This window comes from Biomphalaria glabrata, chromosome 10, assembly GCF_947242115.1.
Source record: "Biomphalaria glabrata chromosome 10, xgBioGlab47.1, whole genome shotgun sequence".
Taxonomy (NCBI): Eukaryota; Metazoa; Mollusca; class Gastropoda; family Planorbidae; genus Biomphalaria; species Biomphalaria glabrata.
The window spans coordinates 40,486,796-40,498,602 of record NC_074720.1 but is presented as its reverse complement, the minus strand read 5'-3'; the positions used below and the strand labels follow the sequence as shown (position 1 = coordinate 40,498,602).

Here is an 11,807-nt window from a genome sequence, read left to right as displayed (position 1 = left end):
CTGTCCTTCCGTCTGTCCGTTCTGACCTGTATATTGAATGCCCATTTTAATCTGCCCCCGAGAGTAGGAATAGCGGCTATTAGTTTTGTGTGGTTTATCTGTCCGTCCGTCCCGTTTAGATCTCAGAATCTAGAAAAGAAAATGAAAATCGGACATCATGATATTTTAAATCAATCAAAGGTCTAAAAGCTGATTTTTCAAAAATATACACCAAGTGACGTAAGTTTAAACATAAGATAAATACGAAACAATAAGACATGGTAATTAGAATTAGGTTTAAAAATAAACACGAGAACACTTTTACAGCTAATAAAATCAAAAGGCAAACGAATCGTTGTTTATATCTTGTGTTTTATTCTAGCGGTACTAATGCCTGGTCACAATGTCATGTCCTCATTTACCAAGCTTTAACATTTTAAGTTGTCTTTTACCAAGCTTTAACATTTTAAGTTGTCTTTTACCAAGCTTTAACATTTTAAGTTGTCTTTTACCAAGCTTTAACATTTTAAGTTGTCTTTTACCAAGCTTTAACATTTTAAGTTGTCTTTTACCAAGCTTTAACATTTTAAGTTGTCTTTTACCAAGCTTTAACATTTTAAGTTGTCTTTTACCAAGCTTTAACATTTTAAGTTGTCTTTTACCAAGCTTTAACATTTTAAGTTGTCTTTTTTCTATGGTTAAAATACCGTCGTCAGAGGCGCTTCTTCCTAGGCTGAGCATTTCCATCGAACGCTTCTCCAAGTGATCGATATTCTCTTCCCCGCCTTCTCTAGACTTAATAATTTCGTCTGAACCATCAGGTAAAACGTTTAAGGATTTCAGTAAAACCTTTGGGCTCTTTACTTTGGCTTCTGATTGACCTGTAAATCAAAAAAATATATATTCTATGTTTTTATTTTTAGTTATGTTAAAAAAGCGGGAGAGAGGGTTTTTTTTTTTGTCGTCGAGTAATCTAAGCTATCCTAAACACAACTTTCGCCCTCACAAAGCACTGTATGTAACAATGAAAAAGATCTGTATTCTATAAACGATTGCAAACATTTATCTTATATGATACAGACGTTACTTCAAAAAAGAAGATGATTACGTCCTACGCGTCATGCATTTAGTCATGCATATTAACCAATGACCTAATTCTGCCAAGTCACTGGTTTTCCTGGCTAGCACAGGCAACTTATTTCATGCTCTAATAGCACTTGAGAAGAAGCATTTGTACAAATTTGTCCTAGCATATGGAACGTGAAATATGCCTTTATCTTTGTGTCCCTCTAAGTATTTTATTAAATTTTGTTTTTGTATTTGAAAATTATGGTTCAGTGTTTTATGTATAATTGCTACTTTACTTTTAAGTCTTCTGTCCTGAAGGCTTTCTAAATTTAGTGATTTTACTAAAGGTGTTACTCTAGTCAAATGTGAATATTCGTTTGTTATGAATCTCACTGCTCTATTTTGTGTCTGTTCCAGTTTCTTAATGTTTTCTTGAGTTGAGGGGTCCCAAACAGAGGATGCATATTCTATTATTGGCCTAACCAAAGTTAAATAACATTTTAGTTTTATGTTCTTATTTGATTTTGTTTAATTTTTTGATAGTTTCATCAATATGGGGAATCAATGACAGTTTTTCCATTTATTTTAACACCTAGGTATTTTGCGTTATTAGTCTGTGTTACTGGTTTACCATGAATAAGATAAGTGGAATTAATTTGTTTCAGTTTTTGTGTTACTCTTAATAGCTGACATTTTACTGCTCCAATTTGATTCCTATCTATCTATCTATCTATCTATCTATCTATCTATCTATCTATCTATCTATCTATCTATCTATCTATCTATCTATCTGAGGGTTCAGTAATTGTTTAGAACTAGAAATTTACACTAAATTATAAAATCAGAAATGCATTGTCTCATCAACACAATCTCATCGTAACTTCAAGACATCTTCTCAACGAGCACTGAAATACAAATGATCTTACATTTTGTAAAAGGGAATCCTTTTTTTTTTAAGGGGAGGGGCTTTTTTTTTTCTTTCGGGGGATGTTTCCTGAAAAAAATCTGAATAGAACTCTTGGATCCACACATGCTTAGTAATTGAAATATAATGATAGAATTTGTAAAACGCACTTTCAAATTTGTGACTTTAATAAAAAAAATTGTATACGGTGGATGTGTTGATAGTCTATGTATTTTAAAAGATTGAGGATCATTTTGTTTGCACTGTTTTTTTTTTCACTTCAAAATCAAACGTGTTGCACTAAGCACATTTTAGTTGGCAACAGTTGACTTTCAATATGGCGTCCTTGAGAGTGTATAGTTTGTCTCTTCGTTTCGAAATCTTTCCGTATGTTCTTCTTTTGACTTCCTTAGTTTTTCGTTCACCGTTCCATTATCATAATCATCACATGTCCCTTGATTTTCGTCCTAGGCTGTGCTGTGACAGTTCTCGCGTCATTTAGTCCCTTCACCTGTTTCCGCTCAGCAGGTTTTCGTAGAAGAATATCAAGAGAGAGGCCGGTCCATTCTTGTACGTTGCCCATTGGACGACATCCCCCCTCCACTGTACCAGGAAGGGGGAGTATCGACTACCTTACCATAAGACCTCAGATTTTGTCTCTTCAAAGTATTGAAGAGTTCCTCCTTTTTGACAGCCAGAGTTTTGACTGCAAACTCATTTTGTCTTATTTCCCTGGTATCTGTTACCCAACATTTCTCTGTAGCATTTACTCTCAAAGGCTCTTGAGATCTTCTTTCAGCGTTCCGTGTCCAGCTTTCACAACTATATGGGAGTACAGACAGTCAGACACCACTAGTGAAGAATACAGTTTTAATTTTAATTGGAAGCTGATGTTGCTCTTCCAGATGTTCTACACTTTTCTCAGTTTGTTCTTGGCAGCCGATGCCACCTTAAACTGGACTTATATTATTGATCCTCCATCTCTTGTTATGTTTGACCCTAGGTATTTAAATGAGTCAACTTCTTCTAATGCTTGGCCATTCAACTAATTTTGCAATCATATCTGTTGTCCTTCCGTTGATCTTCACATTGTAGGTCCAATCCATTGTCTGCCGGTTATGCTTGCCCTGGATGTGGCAAAATATGTAGGTCACAGCTGGGGCTGCGTAGCCACGGAAATACTGCACTCCTCATAAATCTTCGGACTCGAAGGCAAGCCTTATTTATTTTGTTGTCTAATCCAACCCTATTTGCGTCTTTTCATATCTTGCTTTGTTTTGCTTGATGGTAACTTTGTTACCTGTTACTGAACTCATAGATACACATACATTTATCGGCCATCTGACACATACTAAACTCATAGACCTACATTTATCAGCCATCTGACACATACTGAACTCATAGATACACATACATTTATCAGCCATCTGACACATACTAAACTCATAGATACACATACATTTATCAGCCATCTGACACATACTGAACTCATAGATACACATACATTTATCAGCCATCTGACACATTCTAAACTCATAGATACAAATACATTTATCAGCCATCTGACACATACTGAACTCATAGATACACATACATTTATCAGCCATCTGACACATACTAAACTCATAGATACACATACATTTATCGGCCATCTGACACATACTGAACTCATAGATACACATACATTTATCGGCCATCTGACACATACTAAACTCATAGATACACATACATTTATCAGCCATCTGACACATACTAAACTCATAGATACACATACATTTATCAGCCATCTGACACATACTGAACTCATAGATACACATACATTTATCAGCCATCTGACACATACTAAACTCATAGATACACATACATTTATCAGCCATCTGACACATACTAAACTCATAGATACACATACATTTATCAGCCATCTGACACATACTAAACTCAAAGATACACATACATTTATCAGCCATCTGACACATACTAAACTCATAGATACACATACATTTATCAGCCATCTGACACATACTAAACTCATAGATACACATACATTTATCAGCCATCTGACACATACTAAACTCATAGATACACATACATTTATCAGCCATCTGACACATACTAAACTCATAGATACACATACATTTATCAGCCATCTGACACATACTAAACTCATAGATACACATACATTTATCAGCCATCTAACACATACTAAACTCATAGATACACATACATTTATCAGCCATCTGACACATACTAAACTCATAGATACACATACATTTATCAGCCATCTGACACATACTAAACTCATAGATACACATACATTTATCAGCCATCTGACACATACTAAACTCATAGATACACATACATTTATCAGCCATCTGACACATACTAAACCCATAGATACACATACATTTATCAGCCATCTGACACATACTAAACTCATAGATACACATACATTTATCAGCCATCTGACACATACTAAACTCATAGATACACATACATTTATCAGCCATCTGACACATACTAAACTCATAGATACACATACATTTATCAGCCATCTGACACATACTAAACTCATAGATACACATACATTTATCAGCCATCTGACACATACTAAACTCATAGATACACATACATTTATCAGCCATCTGACACATACTAAACTCATAGATACACATACATTTATCAGCCATCTGACACATACTAAACTCATAGATACACATACATTTATCAGCCATTTGACACATACTAAACTCATAGATACACATACATTTATCAGCCATCTGACACATACTAAACTCATAGATACACATACATTTATCAGCCATCTGACACATACTGAACTGATAGATACACATACATTTATCAGCCATCTGACACATACTAAACTCATAGATACACATACATTTATCAGCCATCTGACACATACTAAACTCATATATACACATACATTTATCAGCCATCTGACACATACTGAACTCATAGATACACATACATTTATCAGCCATCTGACACATACTAAACTCATAGATACACATACATTTATCAGCCATCTGACACATACTGAACTGATAGATACACATACATTTATCAGCCATCTGACACATACTAAACTCATAGATACACATACATTTATCAGCCATCTGACACATACTAAACTCATAGATACACATACATTTATCAGCCATCTGACACATACTAAACCCATAGATACACATACATTTATCAGCCATCTGACACATACTAAACTCATAGATACACATACATTTATCAGCCATCTGACACATACTAAACTCATAGATACACATACATTTATCAGCCATCTGACACATACTAAACTCATAGATACACATACATTTATCAGCCATCTGACACATACTAAACTCATAGATACACATACATTTATCAGCCATCTGACACATACTAAACTCATAGATACACATACATTTATCAGCCATCTGACACATACTAAACTCATAGATACACATACATTTATCAGCCATCTGACACATACTAAACTCATAGATACACATACATTTATCAGCCATCTGACACATACTAAACTGATAGATACACATACATTTATCAGCCATCTGACACATACTAAACTCATAGATACACATACATTTATCAGCCAGCTGACACATATGTGAAAAACAAAAAAACAATAAAAGGAAAAATAAAATTGCATTTGGATCTCATTTGTTCCATTCGTGATCAAATATTCCATTTGAATATGCACAGGTGCCGGCCTAAGGTAAAAAGGAGACCCTAGGCAAGGTGAATTTGATGGCCCCAAACGAAACAATAAAATCACGCAATTTATTTAAGACATTTCAGTCGTTTTGTCGAAATCAATCAATATGTTTTCGACAAGTTCGTTATTTGCTGATTGAAGATGGCCATAAGCCTGGGTCTTTTCAATCGAAGCCGATAGGCTGACTCTTTTCAGCATCGCTTGAACCTGCGTCTTCTGTGATATTGTTCGTGACTTTTTCCGGCAAGTTAGCCTCTATTTATTGACCACTTCTTGTAACGCCGTATCGCTTTTCTTTTGCCTTTTGATGCACCAGACTCGAAATAAAACAATCGACATTTTCCTCAAAAGATCTTCAAACATTGGTAGTCTAACAAGTAAATCTAAACTTTCTTTTATAAACCTTGAGTCATCGTAAAAAACTTAAGATAGATCTAGTCTAGCAGAAATAGAGCAATAGAGCTTTGCTATGTTGAAGAGTTGATCCAAGTTTTTGCTGGGTTTTTTTTTTCTCTAAAATTATGTTTAATCCCATGCGAGGCCCAAACCAACCGGAGGCCCAAGGTGGCTACCTAGTTAGCCTATGCCTTAAGCCGGCCCAGTATGCACCTTCCTTCTAACACATAGATTTAAATTGTCCACATAATCTTTTTGATGAATGGCAGTGAGCGGCTCTAATAATTATAATGCGGATTAGTCATAACGTCAGCCAATACTAAGTAGATGAGGGTGGTTAAATCTACAAACTGTCTACATCAGCTTATCCTAGCAGAGAAGATTAATGTTGAGCTGATAAATACTGCATCAGTCTACTGATACATTTCGAAACTTGACAAAAGTAAAAATATAAAACAAATTAGAAGAGACTTAGAAGTGTAATGGAACTATTAGAAGTCTTATCTGTCGTTTAAATCATATAAAATTATCATTAATATCCAAACCATAAATCGCACAGAATTGTTTTTGCTTTTTCAATAAATTGAGCCGATCTGATGTTTTGGATCTATTCAATCATTTTGCGGAGATTAGCAGTACCAGGCCTGGCCTACTGCATTTCCTATAGATCTTGTTCATTAAGATGTCCAAATTTTATCCTGGATGCCGCCATTTTCATTTTACACTTGCGTGTAACGGGTCGTATTATCAAAAAGATCATTTTAAAAAATCATTAGGCCTAACTCCAAAACAAGCAAGACTCTGCGATTTCATTTCTTAGCCTATGTGGTCGGAGTAACAGAGGTGACCCCAACCCCAGTAAGGCTTAATAGACCAGCTTTAGCACCAACTTTCTTTAACTGGCATGTAAAAGAGCCCCTGGCAACACTAGTCGGAACTAGTCAGCTGGAGATTAATTACAAATGGCCGCGGGATACATATTTGAGACCAAAAGAAAATCCACTACCGATGGCAAACGTAGGCGGCAAAAAGAGAATCTTTATCAACCACCGCCGCACAATGGTTATGTCTGCTCTGGATGTGCAAATAACGTAGGTCGCAGCTGGGACTGCATATATACGTGAAACACTGCATTAATTTTCGGTCAGGAATAAAAGCTATATTATAAATGTGCGCCAAAGGACAAGACATAGCCCGCGGGTTGTAAGTTGGGCATTACTGATGTAAAAAAATTAAAGACACTTGTAGCTCTGAGAATGAAATCAACGAGCTATTGGTGTAAACTGCCAACAGGTTACGGCGTCGCAGGCCAGTGCTAAGGCCTTCCATAACAGTTAGTCTCGGTTACACATACAATCAGATGGTAAATTAAATTGCCTCAAGCCTTCTCACATAGCTATAGGTGAAGATTTCGTTCGACACGCGGTGACCCCTGACTTGATCGTGGGTATTTTACGATCTTCAGGTTAATTGAAATTTAAACAATCTATTCTGCATTGTGCTCTGCAGACGGCTTTAATCGACTTAATTAAACACGTTTTCAACGTTCTCAAGAGAACAAACAAACAAACAAACACTCTAACAGACAAACACTCAAACAGACACGTCTGTACGATGGTAAAAAGAAGACAGAAAAAAAAAAAACATTTCCAACTTATGGATCCCAAAGCAAGGAAAGACTATGGCTGAGTGGTCGAACACGATGGTCCCGAGTTCGCACCTTTGCTCGCCGTCCCCCCCCCCCCCCCCACAGGTATCCTGCAGGAGGTTACGTCTAGGAAGTAATTAATTTATGTAACATATTGGTATTGTAATGACCATGTTCTGTAGCGACTCTATGGCTGCGCACCAGCGCACGAGGATGGACTAAATGAACGGGGGGAGAGGAAGAGGAAGTGCGAGAAGATGGGAATGGTCATTGTTTTGGTGATCTATGTTGGTTAAACTTTGTATTTGACTTTGTTCCCATACCTCGTTGAGTTGCCTCCTTTAAATGTTGTAACATCTTTACATCAGCTCTCACTTGGGCGGAAATCGTTCTCTCTCCCATAATGTCAACATCCGACTTAGTCTCGTCACTAATAGTGCGAACCTTCTTTCTGCACTAGCCTGGATTGCGGTGCGCATGGCAGAGTTATAACAGTATTATATGTACATTTGCACACTAGCGCGTCAGTGCAACACCGCTTCTGTTTACGTAATAAATGGAGTTCCTAATATGTCTTCCCTCTTCAACACTAGTTTGTTATTGTGTAACACAAATAGTCTACATTTCTGAAATAACACCGTAGTAATAAAAAGATTTGCTGTAAATACTTCAATATTAGAATATGCGTCTTCTATTTGGGAAACCCGCAAGTCAAGAGGAACTTTAAGAAACAAGGAGAGACGCAAAGTAGTACCACGAGATTTATAACAATCAATATTCACATTTGATTAGAGTAAAACCTTTAGTAAAAGCACTAAATTTAGAGAGAACTTCAGGAGAGAAGACTTAAAAGTAAAAGTAGAGATAATACATGAAGCATTGACCATAATTGACAAACAGAAGAAAAAACAAGATTACAAAGACAGTTTGTGTGGAAACACAAACTCAAAATCGGCCCCCGAAGTGGTCCACCCAGATCGGTAAAAAGGCAGATTTCAATATTTTCAGAAAGAATATCAGAATGAAATTTTTATCAAAGACAAATGCAAAGAAGAATGGAGAAAGAAGGGTGACAGATCTTGTGTGGTGCCCCAGCGGTCAGGCAGACCAAAGGATAGGTGAAAGTGAATGCGACGTGAACTTGGCCTAACTAATGTCTTATAATGAATATCTAATTGATCTAATTGTTTTGTTAAGGGTCAATCTCTTATTCAAATCCTTGAGATGAAGACATTTCCGTAAATTTTTGTTTTGTTTTTCCTTTATTAAGTTAAGTGTTTTATAGATATAGTGCGGCACTGCAATTCACGCGATACTATGAAAAACTACTTATTATACTAAATGTAGTAGCTAGTATGACAGAAGTTATCTAACTTAGCAATACAAAAGTAAAAAAAAATATTTTTTGACGAAAAATCTAAAACCCTTTGAAATAAATGTGTTGAAAATATAGTAAATAGTCTTCTCCCCTAATAAAGAGCCTCCCTTGTTTGTTACTATTAATAGTGAATAGTTGTAAAAGTGATGTATTGTTATGAAAAAAACTGCTTTCAGAAAAAGAAAAAAAGTAGCCGTTGCATCAGAACTTTGAATGGTCTAAAATACTATGATGTCGGATTTTCACTATCTTTTCTAGTTTACGAGATCTAAACGGGACGGACGGACGGAAGGACAGACCTGAATCAGCCAGGAAAACCAACGACTTGGCAGAATTTAAGTCATTGATTGACATACATGATTAGATTGACACATAAAATGTGTATGACGAAATTATCTTTTTTTTTTGAGGTAACGTCTGTAATTTATAAGATAAGATAAACTCATCGGCTTCATTATGCAGGCTCATTTCTCCCTAGAGATAGATGACCGAGTTGGTTGTCAGCTATTTAAAGAATAAGGGGCTTATTGGCCGAGTGGGAAAAGGCTTGGTTTCCTAACCGACGTGTCTCGGTTTGAATCTTGGCGAAGATTGGAACTTTGAATTTCGGGATTTTAAAGACGACACCGAGTTGTAATAGATACCCAACATTCTGGAGCTGACCACATAACACCCCTCGTTAACCGTCGGCTAGAAAGATGACATCTACATCATCTGCCCTAGAGATTAACAAATGTGAAAACATATCAATTTAAGAGTCTTAGTACATCAACACTCATTCAATTCCAATTCTACTAGATACTTGGCACATTTCTTATTCCATATGCTAGGACTAACTCGTACAAGTGCTCCTTCTCCTTAGTGCCGTTAGTATCCTGAATCAGCCAGGAAAGCCAACGACTTAGTTGATTTTAAGTCACTTATGGTCATGTAAGTCTATGTCTGTAGTCATGTAAGCCTATGTCTATGGTCATGTAAGCCTATGTCTGTGATCATGTAAGTCTATGTCTGTGGTCATGTAAGCCTATGTCTGTAGTCATGTAAGCCTATGTCTGTAGTCATGTAAGTCTATGTCTGTGGTCATGTAAGCCTATGTCTGTAGTCATGTAAGCCTATGTCTGTGATCATGTAAGCCTATGTCTGTAGTCATGTAAGCCTATGTCTGTGGTCATGTAAGCGTATGTCTATGTCTGTGATCATGTAAGCCTATGTCTGTGGTCATGTAAGCGTATGTCTGTAGTCATGTAAGCCTATGTCTGTAGTCATGTAAGCCTATGTATGTGTTCATGTAAGCCTATGTCTGTGAAACACAGAGGTCACAACGAACGACAGACACTTTGATCTCGGCTACTGATGATCTGATCTAAAATCTAAAACATTATGTCGAGTTACACTAGACGAAAGTCCAAACCAAATCAGTTTAAACTCAACCCTTAAAAACCACAATCTAATAAAAATAAAAAGCCTACCTGGCACAAGGAGAATGACAGATAAACACAAACACAGAACCAGATTTCTCAGAAACATTGTTCTTGAAACAAATTTTTATGACTTCCTGAGCAACTCAAATTTCTAAATAAAAGTGCTAAAAAATGTGTACTAGTTCCTTGCATACACGTGGACAGTTCGCAAAGCCGATGGATGTAACTGCTGGACTGCTTTTAATGTTCATCTTCAACATGTGTTAACTTTTCTCTTAATTAAGACTCCAAATACCTAAATAGCCCAAATGAAAGGGGCGGATCCAGAACAACTGAGCGAGAGGGCGATATTTGCTTACAGTAAAAGGACAAAAAAAAAAAATCAAAGTTCATTTTGTCTCCAGGAGAGGATCCCCCCCCCTCTCTCTCTCTCTCTCTCTCTCTCTCTCTCTATATATATATATATATATATATATATATATATATATATATATATATATATATATATATATCTTCCTCTCTCTCTCTCTCTCTCTCTCTCTCTCTTCCTCCCTCTCAAAAATTCTATACAGTGCCACTTTTCCACAGGTATTAGTGTCGATTTTGAAGAGCTTCATGTCATGTTTGCATACATCAGTATACCGTAAAAGTGGAAGAACAGCGGCTCCCCTGCCTTCTGTTAGATAACGCTAGCAATGGACTAATGAAACCTTGAATACCTCAGTATTGTCTACAATCATGGAGTTTCTAGTTCGAACTGGTATTGAGCAGACCTTTTTTTTAAACAATGGTAGAGTGCTTTTGGTGCAATTTCGCTCTATATAAGCGAGTATTGTAAATAGTAATTTGCATTTTTAACTTGTTTAATTATTATTATTGTTTAAGCGGGCCTTACGTGGTCATAAAGAATACTCAAAGTGCTTTGTTTTTGTGATATGTGAATGGGGGGGGGGATGTAAAACAAGGCGACCAACAAACATAATTCAGATCAAATGAAATCTCGAATTAAGAATCCTTAGTCTGCTTAGTGATCCTAATTGAGCCTTCTAGCTAATAAATGTAATGCTTCTCAGCCACACATCTAGCCATTAAGCTAGGCGTACAAACTTTTATAGACACACATTTTGGCTTCAGCTTAGCAGTATCTGATCTTGGTAGAAGTGATGTAACGCCTATAACAAAGCAATATCAACATTAACTCGACCATTCGATAACTGGAAAATCACATCAAATAATCAAATATCAAAATTTTTGTCGTCCCA

The 11,807-nt window shown here is 36.3% G+C and overlaps 1 protein-coding gene across 1 annotated transcript; it reads right to left on the bottom strand.

The window, feature by feature from the left end:
- Window positions 1-334: 334 nt before the first annotated feature.
- LOC129928785 (myomodulin neuropeptides 1-like) lies at window positions 335-10,778 on the bottom strand. The gene is made up of 2 exons (XM_056044651.1): window positions 10,594-10,778; window positions 335-860 (listed from the first exon to the last, which is right to left on the bottom strand). Exons 1-2 carry the CDS (start codon window positions 10,649-10,651, stop codon window positions 394-396), a joined length of 525 nt encoding a protein of 174 aa, XP_055900626.1. The 5' UTR covers window positions 10,652-10,778; the 3' UTR covers window positions 335-393.
- Between the last annotated feature and the right edge of the window lie 1,029 nt (window positions 10,779-11,807).

Excerpts from the sequence above, each read along its gene's own strand:
- LOC129928785 (XM_056044651.1), bottom strand. The coding sequence starts at position 10,651 with ATGTTTCTGAGAAATCTGGTTCTGTGTTTGTGTTTATCTGTCATTCTC. Across the intron at positions 861-10,593 it reads TGTCATTCTCCTTGTGCCAG|GTCAATCAGAAGCCAAAGTA; the intron begins GTAGGCTTTTTA and ends TTTGATTTACAG.